Consider the following 25,098-nt stretch of genomic DNA (forward strand, 5'->3'; position numbering starts at 1 on the left):
TTGAATCACGTCTCTAGGTGAAAGCATGCCAGAGCAGCGGATGTTTGAAAAAGTGCTTTTTTTTCCAATTAATTCCATAGAAATGAATGGGGGTTTTTTGGACGATTTTTTCGTGACTACGTCGCTAAAAAATCGTATTCTGTAGAGAAAAGTAATAGCATAGTGAGTCCGATCGAGCCGCACATTTTGATATATTGTTTGTCTGTGTGCAACGTACGGTTATTGAGTTATTCGAAATCGAAATTTGCGTAGGAATAATAAAAAGAAGAAGAAGAGGAAACACGTAGAAGAACAATAGTTGCAGTGCTTTGCACTGCAACCTATGGGCTCCCCTAGGGGAGCCCATAGGTTGCTGTGCAGCAGCACTGCATCCGAATTAGGGCATACACTAAGATTAAACATCACACACACACACATCACATTATCTCTAGCCGCTTTATCCTTCTACAGGGTCGCAGGCAAGCTGGAGCCTATCCCAGCTGACTACGGGCGAAAGGCGGGGTACACCCTGGACAAGTCGCCAGGTCATCACAGGGCTGACACATAGACACAGACAACCATTCACACTCACATTCACACCTACGGTCAATTTAGAGTCACCAGTTAATCTAACCTGCATGTCTTTGGACTGTGGGGGAAACCGGAGCACCCGGAGGAAACCCACGCGGACACGGGGAGAACATGCAAACTCCACACAGAAAGGCCCTCGCCGGCCCCGGGGCTCGAACCCGGACCTTCTTGCTGTGAGGCGACAGCGCTAACCACTACACCACCGTGCCGCCTCAAGATTAAACATACTGAAAATATTTAAGAAATAATTCAGCATAATTCTATTTAGAAATCTCTACAGTCACTAACACTGCACTATCACTACAAATTCACTTTTAAAGTATATGTATTTTAACAGGCAGAAAAAAAAAACTCCACACTTCCACAACTGGTACGAAACAGTGCTTCTTTATTGTTGCCGCACTCATCCCAAATGGCCAAATCTTATTTACAAAGCATGCCACATGAATACGAGAACTGACCAGAAAACATCATCAATAACCAATAATAGTCACACATCAGCTCTGAGTGGAACAAAGATTGCTGAAGTACAAAGAGGAAAAAAAAAAAAAAAAGTATTTCATACAAGTGAAGAGATTTTGTCCATTACACAAGTGACGTCATTCTTGGTCTCATGTTTGTTCTCAAGAAGACACCAGGACTGAAGCCTAATCCAAACAAAAAAAAAAAAATTAAAAAGAGAGAAAAAAAAAAAGCGTACACACACACGTGCACTAAAAATCTTCAGGAGGAAGAAAAATGGTTCATAAAAATCCTCCAAGTACTTATGGTTTATTTAAATAGCATTGTCAAGACTTGAATGAACATTAAAAAAAAAAAAAAAGTAGACACAGAACGTCAGGTACTCATGTATAAATTAACCAGTGGACGATTTCTCTCCTATAAAGTACGGCTATGCGGGAAGGGGGGAAAAGCCGCCACATTCCACGGGATTTTCGTATTTCATTTTCAGAAGACTTGTGCACAAAAACTGCACAAGTAGTTTGCAGTCTCGCATCAGATGGATGTCTCACACTGTCACCATGTACACTCGCTCATTCTCTCTCTATTACACACACACACACACAAAAGGTTTACATGTGTACAAGCTCACATTCACACTTCTCTTCAACTCCCCCCTCCCCAACACACACACACACACACACACACGGGACAAAGGTGGGGGGCAGCATCGAGCTCCCTGGTGCAGATGACTAACACACACAGGAGTTCGATGGAGGGGAAGCTGGAAGACAGGAGCATCAGATGAGGCCTCGTCTCTTTTTGTAGTCCTCCAGGTTGAGGGAGCGGCGAGGGGCTCCGTCCTTCACCGGCAAGGAGTTGGAGCTCACCGACAAGGACTTTGTCTCTGCGCACACAGACACACACGTCTGGATTTTTAAATATAAAAACCTAGATGTTTTCAAAAGAAAAGGAAATGCAGAAAAATGGAGTGAAATCCGAGTCATGAACATGACGGGTGTGGCTGCATCATAAAATCTCAGTGTCAATCAGGTCATAATCCAGGCTAGGCAAGAGCCTTTTCCTGATCAGACTTGCTAACACCGAAAAGGGGTGAGGTTTCATCTCGCTGATGGGGCTAAAAATATTTTCAATCGAACTGTTTTACAAAATCACCTGAAAACAAGTTTTCCAGCTGACCTGCTCAAACTGTCTGAGAACTGTGTTTTAATCGCCGTCTAATTATCATGAACATTAAGGTTATCTGTGGTGCGAGACTTGACACTTAATTGATAAAGGATTTCTTGTTAAATCTAGTTGTACACAAATCACAACAGCTCTTGTACATTTATATGCGCGCTTGGGTTTTTGCAGCATTACAGCTATGTGAAGTCACGTGTAGTCCTACTATTGTACATTATTGCGCCCTCTGCTGTCTAAACACAATTACAGCAAGGGAAAACTAAGATTACACAGCCTGATAAAAATCAGGATTCATTTTTATTTCGTCAATTTGAATCGCCAAATTTGCATCGTGATTTATGGTGACGTGCTGATTATACTTGTCTAATGTTTGATAAATACAGAGCGATATTTTACAACTCCAAACGGGCTCCATTTTATGGGACAGAACACAAGGGGACAGTGTCAGCGCATCTCTCAAGCAGGAAACATCGAGACACGGTCAGACTCACCAGCACTGGGGACCTGGAGGTCGATTTTGACATCGAAGTCATGAACTTTGAACAGGTCCTCCGAGAGGTCGCTGGTGGTTTTTGTGAGGTCTTTATCCCTCTGGTTCGCTGGACCCTGCTTCACACACAGAGTTCAGACAATAGTATTGATATGACTGGTTTAAAAATAAGGCAATGTATCGCTGGGTCTAAATGTCCCAATCTGCCAGCAAGAACTGTTTTTATTCCATTATTCCAGCTCACAGCCAACAGGAACTCGTACTGTGTCAGGAGTACACTTACAGACTCCAAGACAACGAGCATTATTTTAGGAGCAGTGATGGGATTAAAAACATTTCTTGGTCATGTCATGTTATCCATCTTCCAGGTTTATTCCATCATGAATAGACTGAAGGGGCACTCGGGTGGAACTCCTTCTCGGCTCACCTGTTTGTTGACCTGCTGCGCGTTGTCTTGGCCAGAACCGGAACCGTATTTCTGATTAAGATGGGCAAGAATCGCAGCGTGGACTGATGGGTCTCTGGCCTGGAAATGGAAAAAGAAAACAAACTGACTGAGTAACTAGCAGGAAGAGGAGATGAAACATTATGAATGAACGAATTAACTTGATTTGCTGGATTCTGATTGGTCAGAAGGCAGGTGATTAATTTTATAATATAAAGATTTAGTCACTGCCTAAAAGCAGAGCTCCCATCTGTTTCTGGGTTGTAGAATTTTCTTATATCATAACCAACCTCTTTTGTTTTATTTCTTTACTGGCTAGAACACTGGCCACTAGGCAGTGTGTGTAGGACTGGCAATTACTAACCCTGGCCACTAGGCGGTGTGTGTAGGACTGGCAATTACTAACCCTGGCCACTAGGCGGTGTGTGTAGGACTGGCAATTACTAACCCTGGCCACTAGGCGGTGTGTGTAGGACTGGCAATTACTAACCCTGGCCACTAGGCGGTGTGTGTAGGACTGGCAATTACTAACCCTGGCCACTAGGCGGTGTGTGTAGGACTGGCAATTACTAACCCTGGCCACTAGGCGGTGTGTGTAGGACTGGCAATTACTAACCCTGGCCACTAGGCGGTGTGTGTAGGACTGGCAATTACTAACCCTGGCCACTAGGCGGTGTGTGTAGGACTGGCAATTACTAACCCTGGCCACTAGGCGGTGTGTGTAGGACTGGCAATTACTAACCCTGGCCACTAGGCGGTGTGTGTAGGACTGGCAATTACTAACCCTGGCCACTAGGCGGTGTGTGTAGGACTGGCAATTACTAACCCTGGCCACTAGGCGGTGTGTGTAGGACTGGCAATTACTAACCCTGGCCACTAGGCGGTGTGTGTAGGACTGGCAATTACTAACACTGGCCACTAGGCGGTGTGTGTAGGACTGGCAATTACTAAGGGCCTCTGCATGTTCTTGCTACAAGGCTTTCGCAGGTAGCTTTTCGCAGACAGTTGTAATTTATCGTTGAGCGGGGAGTAATAGGCGTGCGCGATGTTATTCACCGCCACAACGCAAGGGGGCGCGAAGTCGCTAGGAATAGTTGGTGGGTGTGGTTAGTGGAGTGTTTATCCTCCGGTTACTTATAATGACTAGAACTGGAGTCGTATAGATGTACGTACTTCCTCACTTCCTCGATCAACCGCTCTTCGTGCTGCTCCATCTTCGCTCGTGTTTTTAAAAATGGCGGTCGTGAAAACAAACCAAACCGGGAAAGTAGGGAAGAGGAAGTGCGTGTACAGCGGATGAAGAGTGGACCAATCAGAGCCCTCTTGTCTGCGAGGCTTCTGCGGTGGTCAATTTTTGGGAGGTGCGCGCAGAGCGTCTGCGAAGGTGGGGGGGCTATACAGACGCCATCTGCGAGGACTGGGTTATCAGCATAAATTGGCTTTAACACTGGCATGGTGGAGGCACGCACAGGGCCGAAACCATCAGAAAACTCCTCGATGGGTTTCTTTATGTATCCACACTCTATGCCTATGGGGCTCCACTCAGGAGCTCCGCTACTATCAGGCAGTGCAGCTGCAAATCACAAGGTTCTGTTAATGCACTTGTTCTATTGTGTTCTTGCTTCTTCAGGAATGTCTCCATCACAGGGACGCGTAATCATCAATATGGTGAAGACGACATTTAACGTTTATAGAAGGAGTCTCTAGTTTCAGTGTCGAGGTAAAGCGGTCAGTTTTACTGTTTAGACTTTGTGGTTTCTCACTAACATTGCGAGACGGAGAGGGAAAAAAAAAAAAAAAAAAAAAAAAAAGAGAGGCTGGTGAAGGAACTAGCTTTATAGCTGTGATAATGCAACGGACAACAGGAAATAATTTGTTTCCTGGACGTTCCGCAACAGTAAACGTAACTCGAAAACAAAATCAGACATTTATCTCGTCTCGTCTTCTTCCGCTTATCCGGGACCGGGTCGCGGAGGCAGCAGTCTAAGCATGGAAGCCCAAACTTCCCTTTCCCCAGACACCTCGGCCAGCTCCTCGGGAAGAACACCGAGGCGTTCCCAGGCCAGCCGAGAGACATAGTCCCTCCAGCGTATCCTGGGTCTTCCCCGGGGCCTCCTCCCGGGGGGACATGCCTGGAACACCTCCCCAGGGAGGCGTCCAGGAGGCATCCGAAAAAGATGCCTGAGCCACCTCAGCAGGTTCCTCTCGATGTGGAGGAGCAGCGGCTCTACTCCGAGCTCCTCCCGAGTGACTGTGCTTCTCACCCTATCCCTAAGGGAGCGCCCAGCCACCCTGCGAAGGAAACTCATTTCAGCCGCTTGTATCCGCGATCTTGTTCTTTCTGTCATTACCCAAAGCTCATGACCATAGGTGAGAGTCGGAACGTAGATCGACCGGTAAATTGAGAGCTTCGCCTTTTGGCTCAGCTCCTTCTTCACCACGACGGACCGGTAAAGCGACCGCATCACTGCGGAGGCTGCGCCAATCTGCCTGTCGATCTCACGCTCCATCCTTCCCTCACTCGTGAACAAGATCCCGAGATACTTAAACTCCTCCACTTGAGGCAGGACTTCTCCACCAACCTGGAGAGGGCAAGCCACCCTCTTCCGGTCGAGAACCATGGCCTCGGACTTGGAGATGCTGATTCTCATCCCAGCCGCTTCACACTCGACTGCAAACCGCCCCAGTGCATGCTGAAGGTCCTGGTTTGAAGAAGCCAACAGGACATCATCTGCGAAAAGCAGAGATGAAATCCTGTGGTTCCCAAACAGGATTCCTTCCGGCCCCTGGCTGCGCCTAGAAATTCTGTCCATAAAAATTAAGAACAGAACCGGTGACAAAGGGCAGCCCTGCCGGAGTCCAACATGCACTGGGAACAGGTCTGACTTACTGCCGGCAATGCGAACCAGACTCCTGCTCCGTTCGTACAGGGACCGGACAGCCCTTAGCAAAGAGCCCCGAACCCCATACTCCCGAAGCACCCCCCACAGAATACCACGGGGGACACGGTCGAATGCCTTCTCCAGATCCACAAAGCACATGTGGACTGGTTGGGCAAACTCCCATGAACCCTCGAGCACCCTATGAAGGGTATAGAGCTGGTCCAGTGTTCCACGACCAGGACGAAAACCGCATTGTTCCTCCTGGATCCGAGGTTCGACTATTGGTCGAATTCTCCTCTCCAGTACCCTGGAGTAAACTTTCCCTGGGAGGCTGAGAAGTGTGATTCCCCTATAATTGGAGCACACTCTCCGGTCCCCTTTCTTAAAAAGAGGGACCACCACCCCAGTCTGCCACTCCAGAGGCACTGTCCCCGACCGCCACGCGATGTTGCAGAGGCATGTCAACCAAGACAGCCCCACAACATCCAGAGACTTGAGATACTCAGGGCGGATCTCATCCACCCCCGGTGCCTTGCCACCGAGGAGCTTGCAAACCACCTCAGTGACTTCGGCTTGGGTAATGGACGAGTCCACCTCTGAGTCATCAGCCTCAGTCTCCTCAGTGGAAGACATGACGGTGGGATTGAGGAGATCCTCAAAGTATTCCTTCCACCGCCCGACAATGTCCCCAGTCGAGGTCAACAGCTCCCCACCCGCACTGTAAACAGTGTTGGCAGAGTACTGCTTCCCCCTCCTGAGGCGCCGGACGGTTTGCCAGAATTTCTTCGAGGCTGACCGATAGTCCTTCTCCATGGCCTCCCCGAACTCCTCCCAGTTCCGAGTTTTTGCCTCCGCAACTGCCCAAGCTGCAGCACGCCTGGCCTGCCGATACCTGTTGGCTGCCTCAGGAGTCCCGGAGGTCAACATGGCCCGATAGGACTCCTTCTTCAGCTTGACGGCATCCCTTACTTCCGGTGTCCACCACCGGGTTCGGGGATTGCCGCCACGACAGGCACCGGAGACCTTGCGGCCACAGCTCCAAACAGCTGCGTCCACAATGGAGGTAGAGAACACGGTCCACTCAGACTCAATGTCCCCCGCCTCCCTCGGAAGCTGGGAAAGGCCGAATCCCATTTCACCCCTTGGACCAACCCCTTGGCCCTTCCCCTCCATTTTGCGCGTTCATGTTAGGGGTATCCCAATCCCAGTTAACGCGGAGGGGAAGGGGTAGGGCTTCTGTACCCCTCCAAACGGAGATTTTCCTGGAGCTGACTCCGAACGAAGGGGTTTGAGTGATTTCCCACAATGCCATGCAGATTTCAGCGAGATTTCATGCGGATTTCAGAAAGATGGCGGTTCCCGCGGCGAAAGATTGTCATAAATGTATTTTCTCCATTATTTACGTGTTTTAAGTTGTTATCCAGAGGAAACACGCCGCTTGATTCGCTTTCGAGCTGAGAATGAGCAGTGATTTCTGAAATCCAAGCTGCTGCTAAAAAGCTTTGGGAGTGAGTATTGTTTTCGGTTGCTTGACTGCGTACGTTTTGTTCTGTTATTCTCGCTTTTATTGTTTACATGAGTGTTCTGACACCTCATTCTGTCGGATGTGGTGCACGAAGCGCCAAAGATATCCCATTCAGTGGTGTTAGTTAACAAATCACACCCTGCCAGCAGAGATTTCTGGTTCTGCCTCTGGCTCTGACTGGAGCGGCTGGTCGCAGCCAATGACGCATTTGGTCGCGTTTTGCTAACGTAAACGCTGACGGAGGTACGCGATGACGTATGCGATCGTTGAAGGGCTATCCCAATACGTAAGGGTTGAATTTCAAGCCCTATCCCTTGTAGCTCAGTTTCAAGGGGAAGGGCCAAGGGGAAGGCGGAGGGGAAGGGGGAGGGGTAGAAATTAGAATTGGGCCAAAAGCTCTCCTGGAGGTGGGAGTTAAAGACCTCCCCAACAGAGTGCTCGGCCAGACGTTCCCAGCAGACCCTCACCATACGTTTGGGCCTGCCAGGTCTGTCCAGCTTCCTCCTCCGCCAGCGGATCCAACTCACCACCAGGTGGTGATCAGTTGACAGCTCAGCCCCTCTCTTCACCCGAGTGTCCAAGACATAGGGCCGGAGATCAGATGAAACGACTACAAAGTCGATCATCGACCTCCGACCTAAGGTGTCCTGGTGCCACGTGCACTTATGGACACCCCTATGCTCGAACATGGTGTTCGTTATGGACAAACCGTGACTAGCACAGAAGTCCAATAACAAAACACCACTCGGGTTCAGATCGGGGAGGCCGTTCCTCCCAACCACGCCCCTCCAGGTGTCACTGTCGTCGCCCACATGAGCATTGAAGTCCCCCAGTAGCACAATGGAGTCCCCAGTCTGAGCACCCCTCAGTACCTCTCCCAGGGACTCCAAGAAGGCCGGATACTCTATACTGCTATTTGGCCCGTAGGCACAAACAACAGCAAGAGCCCTCTCCCCAATCCGAAGGCGCAGAGAGGCGACCCTCTCGTTCACTGGGGTAAACTCCAACACATGGCGGCTGAGCTGGGGAGCTATAAGCAAGCCCACACCAGCCTGCCGCCGCTCACCACGGGCGACTCCAGAGAAGCGGAAAGTCCAGCCCCTCTCGAGGAGCTGGGTTCCAGAGCCCAAGCTGTGCGTGGAGGTGAGCCCGACTATCCCTAGCCGGTACCTCTCAACCTCCCGCACAAGCTCAGGCTCCTTCCCCCCCAGCGAAGTGACATTCCATGTCCCAACAGCCAGCCGCTGTGTCCGGGGATCAGGTCGTCGAGGCCCCTGCCTTCGACTGCCACCCAATCCACACTGCACCAAACCCCTACTGCTACCTCTGTGGGTGGTGAACCCACAGGAGGTCGGGCCCACGTCACCTCTTCGGGCTGAGCCCGGCCGGGCCCCATGGGCAAAGGCCCGGCCACCAAGCGCTCGCATACGAGCCCCAACCCCGGGCCTGGCTCCAGGGTGGGGCCCCGGCTGCGTCCTACCGGGCGAGGTCACGGTCCTGGATTTTTTCTCCATAGGGGTTTTTTGGTGAACTGCTCTTGGTCTGGCCTGTCACCTAGGACCTGTCTGCCTTGGGAAACCCTAATGGCCCCGACAACATAGCTCCTAGGACCATTCAAGCACACAAACCCCTCCACCACAAAAAGGTGGCAGTTCTAGGAGGGAGACATTTATCTAAAAGGAATAAAAAACACTTCCAAGGAAAATAACACTGATGCTGCTTCATCACACCACGCTGCTGCTGATTATTTTCCTACAACAGACCGCCTTCCATATTGTATTCCAGGCTGTCGGGACATGCCGAGTCCTCTGGAGACTTTGTTCGAGGGATAATTTGTCAAAGAACAAGATCAACTGTGAGATACTGCTCACTTCCGTATCCCCCTGCTCTCACGGATATCAGAATGCAAGCAATCGGACACTTATCTTCTTGAAATAGCATCAAAATCCACCCTATATGTTTTGTACATACATTCAGTCGGTAAACAGGAAGTTGATGTGCGACAGACCTGAAAACGGTATCGTTATACATGGTATTAGAACCCCAAGCTGAAGTTTGGTACCAAGTGGCTATGATTTGTGGCTGCTGAGAAAAAGGGTTTTCGGACAGATGGAAATATGGACAGACAGAGGCTTAAAAAAAAAAAAAAAAAACCACACAGCATGAACACCCCCCGGAACAGGGGAAAATTAAGGAAAAAAAAAAATGCACAGCTTACGTTGGACACCATAGTGGGTTTGCACTGGCGTCTGGTGAAAGGGTCCATCTGCTGGTTTTTGGAGTTTTGACCTTCAGCCTGAGAAAGAGAGAACCGCAATGACACTTCTGGAAATTTCCGTGACAAAACACAGAGCACTCGGAGCATCAGTATGAAACCTGTACGCACCACTAAGGCTTTCTCAGACTCCACGATGTTCCAGCTGCGGTTCCTCTGGTTGATATAACTGAGAAGGGTGAAAAATGACGTTACTGAAACACACCCAGACTGTCGGCTTGTGACAAATATACGCGTGTGTTTTTCTTACCTGATGGCAGAAATGTTTTTAGTTCTCTGTCTGTCTAATGCTTCAGCTCTCTCCTCCAGCTCGTTCAACTGATCCTGCAACATCTTCACCTTATCGCCATCACCGCTCTCCTCCGCCATCGCCTAACACACACACAGGTTGATGCTTCAAGATCTGACGAGCTTTACCCTCGCAGCACGTATTAAAAACGATGAGGTGTTAATCTTCACCGAGCATCACCTTTTCTTTGAGAAGTTGCGTTTTCTTCATGGCGTAGTTCGGCGGCGCTTTCCGGAATCGGTCCTTCTCTTTCACTATCTGTTCACGACGCACAGAAAAATATTGTTTCTTCAAAAATTTCGATGACGAGCGTTTTAGTTGAACGGAGATTAAAAAACAGTAATGAAACGAGTTTAAAGTCAGATTTAAGAGAATCTTTGTACGTTCCATCATCAGTGTTTTCAGGGTTTCTGTGGACTTCTTGCAGTAAACTCAAAGAACCATTTTGTTATTTTATTGTCATGAGTGCAAGCTCGTTCAGGTTAATGAAGAGAACTATTACAAGAAAGAGAAAGAAAAAAAGTACAGACAACACTTGTAATTATTTAATGAACGAATACACACAAAAAAAAAAAAGAGAGGAGAGAGAGAGAAAACTGTGACTCACATCTTCAATGTCTTTGTCGTTGAACTTGTAGTTGACCGCTTCTTTGATGGACTGCTCTTTTTTCCCGATTTCATCCAGGGTCGGAATTTGCATCCCTGCACCGTGCATCTGAAACAATGAACCGGGATTTCACATCATTACACCTTCCACTGTCCCCGTCACATCCAGCGTGTTTTCCAGACACTCATTCTGCTGCTCCAGCGGTTAGAACACGGTACTGAATGAACTTTAGCCTTGAACAGAGGAGGCGGAGTTTCAATGACTGACCACGCAAGCTACCACCTAACCATGTTTCCTGACCATGACAACGACGAATCAGATCGTTGCTGAAGGTGTGACGTGATGAGCTCCGAGTGTCAGTATTTAATAGAAAACAGAGAGAGCCAATCAGATTCCTTGGCTAAGATTCTGAATCCCGTGGCCAGAGAGGTGTCAGGGCTTTGAACCGGTTCAAGGAACGAAAACGAAAACCGGGAACTTTTCTACTTCACATGGAACAGAAACGAAACCAGAAACACTATTATTTTTTATGTTCCGGAACAGAAACGCTTATTAAAAATAATGGTAACCGGTTAATACCGGTTTTTATTTCGTTCCTCAAAGTTTCCGTAGCCTACAAATAAAAAAAGTCATTCTTCTCCTGCGCAAGTTTCTATGACCCGCTGGGGTTCACTTCCTGTGTGACGTTCGCTGACTGAATGGAGAGAGCGGGAGGGTGGACTACTATCACGTCTCCACATCTTAAATAAGAGGTAAATATTGCAGTCTATCGTTATTCAAAAACGTCAGTTTCAAACACGATATCAATATATTTGTCCACGTTAATGAGAGGCTCGCGAACATTAAATGACGTTAACCTCTGTTAGCCTATCAATGCATAGGGCCTGACTAGCCTTTGGTAACACACTAAACGAATTATCTTTCATTTTTGGCACTTTTTCTGTTTGTGTAGATGGGAAGACATACTGAGAATCCAAATCGCCAACATTTGAAATAACGATTTTGAATTATTTCTTGTCTTATTTAATGAAGGTTGTAATAGAATTAGCCTACATTTGGCTTAAGCTGGATGAGACAGAGACATCATTTTATAGCCATTTGTTAAACAGCTGACAGGGAACGTAATTAACCATTCTGGGAACGAAATTTTTTTGTTCTAACCGGTTCGGGAACGTCTATTTAATGGTGGAACCCAAAACCGGAAACGTTAAAATTCCGTTTCTGTTCGGAACGAACAAATAGGAAAAAAATTCTGGTTCAAAGCCCCGAGAGGTGTACAGTTCGTCTCAGACGCTCTGGGAGGTGCGAGTGGAGCAGCCGAGACTGTTACTATGGCAATACAAACAGGACTAAAACTAGACCAGACAACAGCAACGCAAGTCCGAGTAAAATCACTCACCGCTTCTTTCCATTTCATGAACTCGCTCTCTGTAAACTCCTGATTGGACACAAACTCGAGCCGGAACACTCGGGTGTCGTTGCCATGTCTTCGGAAAAAAAACAAAAAAACACACTTAAAGTAAAAGCACATCAAGGTCAAGCTCTAATGACAGTAAACATTTGTCAATAATTAACCCTTAAAATACCTCTCACACACTCAGCGAGTGAATGACACTAAGCTCCATCATGGTTTAGAACCTACAGCGGTCCTGGATTTAAAATAATTACCCTGTTTATGTTGACAAACTATAAGTGGCTCAATTTAATTATCTGGACTTTGACACAACAGAACTAATCCTCCTACTGGAACCACAGGGAAGTGAACCTACACTACCGTTCAAAAGTTTGGGGTCACTTTGAAATGTCCTTATTTTTGAAAGAAAAGCACTGTTCTTTTCAATGAAGATCACTTTAAACTAATCAGAAATCCACTCTGTACATTGCTAATGTGGTAAATGACTATTCTAGCTGCAAATGTCTGGTTTTTGGTGTAATATCTCCATAGGTGTATGGAGCACTTGCATGTGACGTCACAGCCGATCCAGATTGTGACAGACGCCATCTTGTCGGTCAAACGCCATATTTCCGCCTTCTACTTCTACCTTTCCTTCTGGAAAAACCTACTATATACAATTCTACTACAACGGCTGCGGCTACAAGCTCTCCCTACCTGTGCACATTTATGTTTTTTGTGAGTATTTTTGCGTGTTGTTCGTCTGTACCGGACTTCAATATCCACTACAACCGTATGGACTTACTGGACATTGGTTTCCAGCAGAAAATGACGGTTTGTAGCGATTTCCATCGCATGCACAACATTCCGGACAAGAAAAAAAAAAAAAAAAAAAACATTACGGACGAGATAGCGAGACCAGCGGGGTCTCCGTGGATTGTTATCGGAAGCAAAGCTAAGGAGGCCGCGCCGGGAGAGGAAGCAAAAGTGAGGCTGCAGAGCCGGCCTGTTGACTAAGCCCAGAAAACAGCCACTCAAATCTCCACTGCTAAGCCTCTACCTCTCCAACGCCAGGTAAACAAGACGGACGATTTGGAATTACAGCTGGAATTGCCTTATTCTATTCTATAATCGGCTGGTCAGTGCTATACTCGATACTTAAGTGACTTACCCATCCAGTGAGGATCATTTTCTTGTTTACAAGATGCCACATCTGAGTCGCTGACAAATCCTGAATTTCTGTAAAGATAACTGTCCAGAGATTTATAAGCACGCAGTGCTTCACCACTGAACAGCGAGGGAAAGTTAATGAGGTAATTATACACGTCTGGGTATTCCACCTCTGGCAGTTCCATATCCACTGACACGGTCGTGAAAACTACATCCGGAAAGCCATAAGGGTCACTAATCTGTAGATCGTTTATTTTAGACATATATCTAGTTATCTGTTCATTAGAAAAATGAGCCGTGTAGTCCGTCGGTTAAAATTGATCCATTCTGTACACGAGTGCAGCAATATTCAGCGGTGCTGTTGACAGACAAGATGGCGGCTGTGTACTTTCCGGTCACATGACTGCAAGATCTCTATAGAGGCCCATTTCCAGCAACTCTCACTCCAGTGTTCTAATGGTACAATGTGTTTGCTCATTGCCTCAGAAGGCTAATGGATGATTAGAAAACCCTTGTACAATCATGTTAGCACAGCTGAAAACAGTTGAGCTCTTTAGAGAAGCTATAAAACTGACCTTCCTTTGAGCAGATTGAGTTTCTAGAGCATCACATTTGTGGGGTCGATTAAATGCTCAAAATGGCCAGAAAAATGTCTCGACTATATCAGAGATGCCTACCCCAAATTTTGAATTTCAGTATTCTTGAAAACATTTTTCAGTATTTTGGAATGACTTTCAGTAACATTAATTTATGCACATTTCCATTATAAAGAGGTGTATATACCAATATGTTTAACATTTAAATTATTAAAAAGTACTGTTTTGTGTGAATTGAATAAACAAAATGCGAGCAGCCATCTCAACTGAATTTCCACTCAACAAATTTCTAGAGCATACAATATATCACATTTTTATAAATACAATAGTGTTCCCTGTTTGCAGACATTACGGTTGACTACCAATCACTGGTATTGAATGTAACTCCTCAAAAGTATTATATAATATTTCCTGGCAAAATGTTCTACCTGTTAACGGATTCTAATAAAATTAAAAAAAATTTCTTATTTCATGCCAAAGAGAGTCTGACATTGTTATCTTAATGTCCCAATATATAAATACTTCAGCATAATGCTTCAGAAGAGACATTGAATAAAATGACATTTATAATTGTATTGAAAACAGTGGAATGATCAATTTCTTGCCACAATCCCAACAGCACTAATCATAAAATTCTGTTTTTGATCATACTACATGTACATTTGCACTTGCAACACTGAAAAGACTTTGAATTAAAGAAGTACAGCCAGTGTTTGATATTTCAGTGAATAAAAATCATACATGTAAAAAGAAACTGAATAAGTTTAACTCACATTTCATGGCACTAATTGGCAAGTTCAACTCCAAGCACAGGTCAACCATCACCGCTTCAGCACGGGTCACGTTCCGTGTCTTTTCATCCACAGATTTCGTAAAAAACCGCTGGATACCCCCAGATTTACTTTCCGCCTGACTCGCCATTTCAGCATACTCCATATGTTTTTTTTTGTAGTTGACATGCCGCGTGCAGTCATCGCGACCACCACGAGTGATGTTAATGTCAGTTCTACACAGTTTGCAGTGCACGTATCCATTGCCCTTTTGACTGGGTGTAATGCACGGCCATTCTACCGTATCGAAAATAGCGCGAACAAACGTGAGGTATCTGCGCATGTCACACACAGCATGTGTGGTTGTCGTAAAAATAAATAGCCGTGAATCGCGCATGGATTGAAAAAGTCGCTTGGACATTTAAAAACAACTCACTGGAATTTAAGACTTTATAATAATTCCGTACAGAATAACACTGTTTGCCGTAACATCGTATTTACGTAACTTTTCCGTACAAAATACGCCCAATCCGTACTAGTAGGCATCTCTGCTATATTTTCTATTCATTTTACAACTTATGGTGGTAAATAAAAGTGTGACTTTTCATGGAAAACACAAAATTGTCTGGGTGACCCCAAACTTTTGAACGGTAGTGTACATCATTTCTCCTCCTCACTCTCAGGTACGGGCTGTAACAGGTTACTGAGACGTGTCCGACTGACAGCTTACCGTAACTGCAGCCCCTTGTTCGTTCGTGTTGAGCCGAGCTGGTATACCTTCGCCGTTTCCACCACATCTACGATCTCAGCCACCTGGCAACGAGCACCAAGAACACACACACATTTCCTCTGAAGTGAACAATTTACAAAGGATCGCAGGAATTTAGTAACAAACTACATTACTTTCATGACAATTCATTTGAAAAATTGTATTTATCTGTCGAAAAAAACAGAAGCTTCTGAAAGAAAGAAAAAGGACTACTCAATAACGAAACAAATCATGAATTAATAATTAAAACATCCAATTCTTTAAGTGGAAGGTTTCAAATTCTTAGATTTAACAAAACATGATAGAAAAATTCACAACTCAATTCCTTTTTTTTTTTTTAAATCTACTTACATTTTTTCTTTTAATTTTTAGCTTCCATTCAAAAAGTTGGTCAAGAAAATGTTTGATTTTAAAAAGTAATTAAAAATATAAAATACCATCATTAAATTCTTTGATTTAACTGAATATAAGTGATGGGGAAAATAAAAGGATAAACTTACTTGCGTTATACCGCATTAATTTTTCATTTATAAAATAATAAATAGGCTTAAAAAAGTTTCAACTCCAACAGTCAGAAAAAAAAAATTTAATTATTTCATTCAAAACTTAAATATTTGGGTTTCATTAGATAAATTCAGGACGTCGAAAAAAAAGAATTTAGTGCATTAATTTAAATATTGTATTTCAATTGAAATTTTAAATTTTATAGAACTGGCTAATTTTTTTTTTTTAGATCTCTGATTCAACACCACCTCTGCAGATCAGTCCAAGTTTTCTGATTCATAAGTTATTAAAAATATCAGATTATTCAACTAAAATTGGGGCGGCACAGTGGTGTAGTGGTTAGCGCTGTCGCCTCACAGCAAGAAGGTCCGGGTTCGAGCCCCTTGGCCAGCGAGGGCCTTTCTGTGTGGAGTTTGCATGTTCTCCCCGTGTCCGCGTGGGTTTCCTCCGGGTGCTCCGGTTTCCCCCACAGTCCAAAGACATGCAGGTTAGGTTAACTGGTGACTCTAAATTGAGCGTAGGTGTGAATGTGAGTGTGAATGGTTGTCTGTGTCTATGTGTCAGCCCTGTGATGACCTGGCGACTTGTCCAGGGTGTACCCCGCCTTTCGCCCGTAGTCAGCTGGGATAGGCTCCAGCTCGCCTGCGACCCTGTAGAACAGGATAAAGCGGCTACAGATAATGAGATGAGATTGTATCTATCCATTTCCTTTTTTTTTTTAAACTGCCTAAAATCATCTCACTTCAGTTCACTAACTTTAAAAGCTAGACTGCCTTTCAGATTTCTCAAATTTAGGTCATAAAAAGAATTTTCCCAACACCAAATTATTTTTGTTTAGTGACCGAAAGCTACTGAATTCAAAATCACAGACATCCAATTTTATTACTTTTTAAAATAGAACAATTAATGAATTTCTCTCTATGTGTCCCTAAGTTCTCCGCCATTTTTTCCTCCTTCACCATGACCCAATTCAAGATACGGCATTATGCATCACGTGGTGGGCTTTCCCCGTTCACACAAGGCATTGTGGGATACAAATTTGAAACAGGAGAGAAAAATGGAGGACGCGAGTGTGCGAATGAAACGTGAAAGAGCGACTACAGTAACGGAAAGAAAGCGAGAAGACGTTATGTTCTATACGAAGGAAAGGAAACGCAGGACCAAACTAATAAATATGGGCGCTCAGCGAGCACCTCGGTGTGATCAGCTGTTCGTTTAGCGACAGAATGATGGAACTGTCAGTGCACGCTCCAAGGGAAACCTGTAGATGGCAGACGGACACGGACTTCCTCTGTCTGCTTGACTGCGCCACGCGAGCGATTTCATGCACATTATTTGCTTTAATCCCCTCAAATTAAATAACTTCCCTGCAGCAGATTGGCCTGATATTTTGTGAGATATTACAGAAATAAACATCTCACAATGACCACATTTCAGACGGAACTAAATTTCACCAACTTTATGAAATCGAAATGCCGTCTCGCTTTAATATCTAATTATTTAATTCAGCATACACAAGACTCATCGAAACGGGAACATAAAGGAATCTCTAATCTCTATAAACTGCATCAGTAGTTTATTTAATTATTCTTCCTGCGCTTTCGCCATCCCTCCGTAAACATCTCTTTCCTGGACATTATGTTTCAGGCTGACTGCCGCACAGGATTATGGGACACGCAAGACGAGAAAGAAAGAATTGAAGACGAGCTTCAGGAGACTGCGTCCGCATCTCAAACCCACAACCTCGAGGCTGCATTCATCCCGTTTCCGACACACACCAGACTGGTAGCCATGATGGCGTTGAAAAACTCCTCGGAACAGGAAGTAGCTCGTACCCTGTAGACGGGTTTACTGCTGCAGTTGCCGATGCCGATGCGCACGAAGCAGCCGGTAACCGTTTTCGCGAAGAAGGGCATGTGACACCAGCGCTCCAGTTTGTGCCGTGACAGACGGATGCGGTTCAGTTCCTCCGGCAACGACACGGGCTGAGACTTGGGGGGCGTCGCCTCTTTCCTGAAGGGGAGGAGAGAAAAGGAGCCAATCACAGCTCACGCACAACACAACATGTAATGCTTCGGGGTTTTTCACAGAACCAATCTAAATCTAAAACACAGGAAACTCTGACTCAATCATCTCTCTGGGGAAACGAGAAGAAATCAGAGGCCACACTCACTCATCATCTTCATCGGAGGACGACAACCTCGAGCTGCGGTCGCTCTTCACCGAGGACTTATCGTCGTCTTCCTCTTCCTCCTCCTCGTCGTCGGAGTACACGTCGCTGGCCTTCAGCGGCTGCCGTTTGGTCAGGAGCTCAGCTGGGAGGTTAAAGGTCAAACTTGAATTGAGTGGTGAAAACCGTACACAGTGTACTAACCTCTGGACGCGTCTTCGCAAACACCGAGCAGTGTTTACAAATCAAGACGATAAACACGGGAGCACGAACCTGTTCTGTTCTTCTTCTTCTCTCGCTCGGCTTTCAGCTCCTCCATGGCCTGCGACTTCTTGTCCAGCTTCTCGTCTCTCTTCGACCGCCTCTCTTTATTGTGGGACATCACCTAAAAGCAGATCGACAGGCAAGCCATGCAACGTCACTCGACTTCTCACCACACGCCCCTCAACAAACGTGAGACGGTTCGGTCAGCAAATCAACTCACCACCTGAGTGTCTGTAACCTGAGACTGCTTTTTCTTCTCCTGCTCCTCCTCTTGCTTCTTCTTCTTCTTTTCCTCTTTGACTTTCTTCTTTTCGGTCTTGAGTTTCTGCTTGATTTCGAACCTGAGTGAAGCACAAAGCACGGGAGAGGTTCAGGGTGACAGATTACGTGGATCGAAGACGTGCCACACGTTTACAACCGAGGGTCACGTCCACATCTGCACAGCAGGGTAAGGTAAAACCGGAGCGTGTTCAAATACAACACTAAAGCGAGTTACAGAAGTCAGGACGTAATTTTCACATCCAAAACAAGCCTCAAATATTTCTAAATAGATTTGCAGACTTTCTTTTTTTTCCCCCCATCAAGATGGCGCGACAAACTCTCATGACCACTCGACATCTTGGACATTTTTTCCTGTCCATCTCTGAAGCTCCGCCCCCGACGACATCATTGCTGCAGAAGCAAAAAGTTTCATCCAAAAAGGGTGGAGCTAGATCTGATCCAACTCCCCGATTCCCCTCAACACATCAAATGCACTGATCCGGCCTGAACCACAGTCCATCCCCTGGACTTAGAGACTCCGCCTCTGTAGGAGGAGCCAGACCAGGTCTGACTCCACCACAGGGACTTTTTGTTCTGCACCAAGAGGGACCTCACTTAACGCCTCACGAAGTTTTTAATCAGACACACAACAAAAAGCTGAATGAGCACGTACACACAGAAGCGCGTGTGTGTTCTCCTCACCTGCGTTTAAGAACCTCTCTCTTCTCGATACGGTTGAAAAGCTCCTGCTCTCTCTCCTTCTCCGTCATCTGCTCCAACCGCGCCCGGTCCTCCTCATCTCCCATCAGATCGTCTCCGTATCCGTCCCGGAACACTTCATCCTCCGAGGACGAGTCCGAATCCGAGCTGGAGGAGGAGCTGTTGCTTTCGGAGTCGGACACCTCGCCTGTGTGATTGTCAGCGAAATCTTACAGGTAACGTTAACAACTCGCACACAAAATTTTTTTTAAAAACTCCGATACAAATTCACATTCAGAGACGTGACAGATGCTTTGATGTTTTCCAATTTATCCCCCACCACCACCCCTCTCACCCTCCTCGGGGGCGGAGCTCTCAGCTGAGCTGTCTCCATTTGAGCTCCCTGACGAAGCGGCCTTGTTCACTTTCTTCTTCGCAGGGTTCTTCTTTTCTGTGCCTTTACCAGGTTTTGCCTTTTTCTTGGCTTTGGTGCCTCCGACAGTCCACTACACATACACACACACACAAAATCACAGCTGCAGAATGTCACCAGATCCCCTCGAGAAACTAAAATCAGTGACAGGACCGCCTCGAGGTGGAACAGCAGCGTGAAGTACCTCATCATCGCTGTCAGACGTCTCGGAGTCTGTAGATGCTGCAGGTTTGCTGATGGGTTCCTCCAGTTCTTCCGAGTCCACACGCTTCCTCTTGGCCAAACTCAGCAGCTCCTGGAAAGACACGGTGAGACTCGAGAAATGAATCCGTGAATCGGGGCACGTTTTCGAACATGCGTCACTTTGCTGTCCAAGTCACAACACCTGAGGGAATCCAAACCACCGCTCAGGACGTGTGTGAGATCAGTGAATTAAGGTGCGTTCATGAGAACTGTATCAGCAAGAGTTAAACACATTCACATGCACTGCTGGGACCCACAAAACACAGCGTGTACAAGGGCAACCGGCATGACAAAAGGTTCAGGCCAAGAAAAAATAATTGTTTGTTTCCGGTTACCCAACCGACCGTTTAAAAAATGCCCCAACCCTAGACTTTTTTGTTAGATGTTTAAAAAAAAAAAAAAAGTATTTTCGCCGACCAACAATAAATTTTGAAAAAAAAAAAATCTGCATTACGATTTGCATAATATTGTCGATCTGACAAGTGACTAATTCTAAAACGCATATATCGGACAAGAAACACTCATTGATTTCTCACGGCCTCAATCTGACGTCATGACCTCTTTCCGGGAAACTCCGGCTTGTGTTGTACACAACGCTAGGCATCATGGCGGCCAACGAAGTGTTCTCGATTACCGTGATCGGTTGCGACCACACGGAAGATTGTAAGACAATAAGTTCATTTTATAAGTTTTCAACTGTAAAAGAACTCTACGAACATTATCATCCTCCGCTGGACGAGTCTTGCAAACAGTATACACACAGCGCCCAGGCTAACGGCGGTATCGATATCACGATGGAAGTCACGTTGGAAAGCCTGCTCAGCAATTTTGGCTTGCGGGCACTGACATTTGAATGTAAACGGAAGCTGGAGTTTCAAAAAATGTTAGCTATCAAAACAAAAATACTAAAAGTGCACTGATTGATCATTTTGTATAATAGCAGGTCCAAAAGTCTAAAGATGTTTTTGATTGTTCTTTGTATTCATATTAAACATACAAGTTCACAACAGAGTGTTCCTAATAAAGTTAAGGTTCAACATTTGTAGTTATGTTTATAGTTCCTTTAAGCGTCCGAGCACTCCATATTTTATCCATGGGCTCCGAATCCTGTATTCCACAAGCTTCACTGGTTTTCTTAGGCCTGGTTCTGGATGGTTGAGTCACAGAACGACACTTCCCCGCTATGTGCCACTGTTTGTCCCACACCTAAAATTTATTTAAAAAAAAAAAAACTACCTACCCGGTATTTTGTGTGATAAAAAATAAAATAAAGACCTACCTACCTACCCTATTTTTTTTCAAGATGTAATAGGAAACAATTATTTTTTCTTGGCCTCACTATTTTTTTTATCCAATGTTAATAAAAATAACTGATTTAACACTGGAAAGGATGAAAGACAAAAAAAACTTACACAAGTTTTAACATATCAGCTGCTTTGAATCGTTTTCTTATGATTCCATTTTATTCATCGTGATCTCTCAGGAGAATAGCATTCATCATGATATTCACATCATCATGTCCATCGGCACAAGTTTTGACTTCATCGTCGCAACATCAAAACCGACATGAAATCACCAGAGCCTCAGCGAAAACGTCTCCTACTGGCTGACGCATGTGAACAACGTCAGCTGAGCTCCAGCGCAGAACTAACATCATGGGTCAGAGCGTTCATCCACGACTCTCCTCACTTCCGCTTTCTCTTTGCAAAAAAAAAAAGTCTGCGCTAAAATCCATGGTTTTGCATGACATGGAGGGTACAATTTCCCTAAAACTCCCAACATATGAACTTCAGTAGCCGGTTACTGGAAGACAGCATAATGCCATCAAGTTTATGACACCAGAGCGCCAAGGTCCACGCATCTCTCCAACACAGACTCCGGTTTGAGAAATGAAGCAGGAAGCATTTTCTCACAAAAAAAAAAAAGCCAGTGGCAACAACCATGAAATCTTTTGACTCTTTGAATCAAATTTCACAGGCGTTTTAACTTTTACCTCCGCAACCTGGCCTGCGATGCTTTTTGATGTCAGAATTTCATAGCAAGAACAAAACGGATGAAAAAGCAGCATGGAGGCGGGTTGAGGTTCTGGCTCCGTTCTCTCTGAACCTGTATGCTGCAATCAGAACGACCCGTCCCTCCGACGCTTCATAATCATTGTCTCAGAGGGAATTCATATGAGCTGTTAGTGGCACTAAAAACCGCACAAAAAAAAAAAGTGATTTTTCCATCACCTAATTTTTTACATTGCAGCAAGTTGCGCTTTCAGGATTGTTACGATGTGGCAGGATGCTTCACCTAAGGTCTGAGCGTGTCTGAGCCACAGCTGAAGCGAAACGATTCAGTGAATCTGAATTCAACTCAACTGCAGGAAGTGAATCAAATAAACAAACAAGGCGTGCATTTTGTTCTGTGCTGTTCCCGTTTACATTGTTCATTCTGTTTATATTGTCATTCGTCACATTTAAAATTTATACCATTAATTCTGTTCACACTGCCACATTTGCACTTTCTGGATTGTTATACATTTTATATATAACAACACCTATATTTTATATTTCATGTTTATTACTGTTTGCACTGCGGATAAGAGGGAAACGCAATTTCAATTTTGTGTATGTCCTGCACATATGGCATTATTGACAATAAAGTTGACTTGAACTTGAACTTGTTCTGCCCTGGATGTGGCACAACGTGTTTTTCCGCAATACTTCGTTGTATAATTACTGAATCAAACGTTTCACATTTCTGCAGATCGATTTTTGACCAATTAATGACTTTCAGTACAACTTCCATCCATCCATCCATCCATCATCTGGAGCCGCTTATCCTGCAAGCTGGAGCCTATCCCAGCTGACTACGGGCGAAAGGCGGGGTACACCCTGGACAAGTCGCCAGGTCATCACAGGGCTGACACATAGACACAGACAACCATTCACACTCACATTCACACCTACGCTCAATTTAGAGTCACCAGTTAACCTAACCTGCATGTCTTTGGACTGTGGGGGAAACCGGAGCACCTGGAGGAAACCCACGCGGACACGAGGAGAACATGCAAACTCCATACAGAAAGGCCCTCGCCGGCCGCTGGGCTCGAACCTGGACCTGTGAGGCGACAGCGCTAACCACGACACCACCGTGCCGCCATCAGGACAACTTTTTTTTTTTTTTTTAAATTTACTGATTTGTTGAATCATATTCGACATCAAGCAAATCAAAAGAATCAATTTCTCCCTGATTTCGACGAAAAAACAAACAAACAAACATAAAAGCACACACGGGTTTTACTCCGTAACCTGGGAGATTTTGTGCTCCTGGAAACAAATGGTCCTATGCATGTTGTGTTTGTTTTGTGGTATCGCTGTCAGGATTAATGGGTCTGGTGTGAACCCGGAGCCGAATGATTGGGGTGAACATGTGCGATGTGTTTATAGTCAGGAGGATAATCCTCCCTCGAGGAGACGGATATATCCCAGTGGCTGACTTCCAGCATCATCATCATCATCATCAAAATCCACCACCAGGATAAAATTAACTCCGACAACACGGGGCTCAGTTCTGGGTTTAGTTCTCGGGTTCACTGAATAAATGAGTGAATTTCTCGGAGCAGAGAGCTCACACAGCTCTGATCCAGTGACTTTCAGAAACATTCCGAAGGTGCTTTATCTCCAGCGAGAAGGAAATGAAGTGAAAATCTCTGAGCGACTTGATGAGATTTTCAACCCTGGGGTGTGTTTACTTTTTAAGACTCAAAACAACTCGCCGTCTTCAGCACTGAGCGAACTCAGACTGTTCTTTGCACCTTCCCGATCTCCCAGCAGACCTCAAATCAAGTCCACAAGATCTTCGTGTCACAGCTCATCAGCCTGATGTTTACAAACGCGCGAGCACGCTAACTGACGCGGATGCTAGCTAACAGGCTAACACCCAAAACCTCCAAGAAGGACCGAGTTCAGTGCTTTTTACAAACATCCACTGCGCTTTACTGTGAAATTAAAATAGACTAGTACAAGATGGTGCACCTGGTTATCTTGCTCTGATGTGGGAACTTTCAATAAACAGTTGCCCGGCCTACAGGCTCATGTAGCAGCCAGCTAGCTAGCTAGCGCTCTTTTCTCCTGCGTTATGTAGAAATATATTTCCCACTCGTTTTCACACAAACCCTGCCCACTTTATGATAATAAGCTGACAGTTTTCCCGCCTTCTGAACCACAACTGGCTTGAACTTCACAATTCCAGTCACCCATCCAATCACCGAGCACCTTACTCTGTGACGTACGGCCCTACGAGAAACACTGAAAACATTACGGGTAGGTTTAAAAAAAAAAATAGCGCAGTTACTACTAGCATGATGGACGTCCGTGCTAATGTTACCCGAGCGAAAGCTTAAAAACCCACACACAACTTTTTGGCGTAGAAACAGAAAGGATAAATATCTCTCTCTTGTTTTTATTTACCTGATCCAAATTGTCATCGCTCGCACTGTCTTCCGAGTCGGAATCAATGACGACCCGACCTTTCCGTTTCTTTACGTTCACCATGGTTAGCTTTCAAAGCTAAGCTACCCGCGGTGAATGCGCTCGTGCTTATTGGACACGAACACAAACGGTGGCGCTAGAGAGATGCACCACGCGTGCGCAGAAGTGGAAGCAGGAGTGCGCATGCGCTTTACGTGTTTTTGTTTTGAAGACGCTGATCTCTCCGTATCTGGATATCTCATTGGCCGATCAGAGTGAAGACGTCTGGCCGCCATATTACCACGCACATCGGAAAGATACGGTCATATCTCTGCCGAAGAAGCTACCCAAAAGTAGACATGTTATTCATCTAATCGTTGGAGGGGGAACCGGACATGTGATTTATACACGCATGTGCTTGTGTTTTAATCATAATGTACAGTATTCAATACATTTTATCATCATGGACACATTCAGGACAGGAAGATTACTCATCTCATCTCATTATCTCAAGCCGCTTTATCCTTCTACAGGGTCGCAGGCAAGCTGGAGCCTATCCCAGCTGACTACGGGCGAAAGGCGGGGTACACCCTGGACAAGTCGCCAGGTCATCACAGGGCTGACACATAGACACAGACAACC

The 25,098-nt window shown here is 45.5% G+C and overlaps 1 protein-coding gene across 2 annotated transcripts; it reads right to left on the reverse strand.

Annotated features, from left to right (window-relative positions):
- Nucleotides 1-941: 941 nt before the first annotated feature.
- Nucleotides 942-24,619, reverse strand: rtf1 (RTF1 homolog, Paf1/RNA polymerase II complex component). Of its 2 annotated transcripts, none has more exons than XM_060925199.1 (18): nucleotides 24,457-24,619; nucleotides 19,941-20,051; nucleotides 19,679-19,829; nucleotides 19,327-19,531; nucleotides 18,584-18,704; nucleotides 18,373-18,484; nucleotides 18,103-18,244; nucleotides 17,765-17,942; nucleotides 15,387-15,469; nucleotides 12,127-12,214; nucleotides 10,728-10,835; nucleotides 10,301-10,378; nucleotides 10,082-10,203; nucleotides 9,943-10,000; nucleotides 9,775-9,852; nucleotides 3,132-3,230; nucleotides 2,706-2,820; nucleotides 942-1,918 (listed from the first exon to the last, which is right to left on the reverse strand). In XM_060925199.1, the coding sequence occupies exons 1-18, from the start codon at nucleotides 24,538-24,540 to the stop codon at nucleotides 1,812-1,814; spliced, it is 2,040 nt and encodes a 679-aa protein (XP_060781182.1). In that variant the 5' UTR covers nucleotides 24,541-24,619; the 3' UTR covers nucleotides 942-1,811. The 2 variants fall into 2 exon arrangements, with proteins under 2 accessions (XP_060781182.1, XP_060781181.1); XM_060925198.1 differs by having other exon boundaries at nucleotides 2,706-2,823.
- Nucleotides 24,620-25,098: the final 479 nt, after the last annotated feature.

This window comes from Neoarius graeffei, chromosome 7, assembly GCF_027579695.1.
Source record: "Neoarius graeffei isolate fNeoGra1 chromosome 7, fNeoGra1.pri, whole genome shotgun sequence".
Lineage (NCBI taxonomy): Eukaryota > Metazoa > Chordata > Actinopteri > Siluriformes > Ariidae > Neoarius > Neoarius graeffei.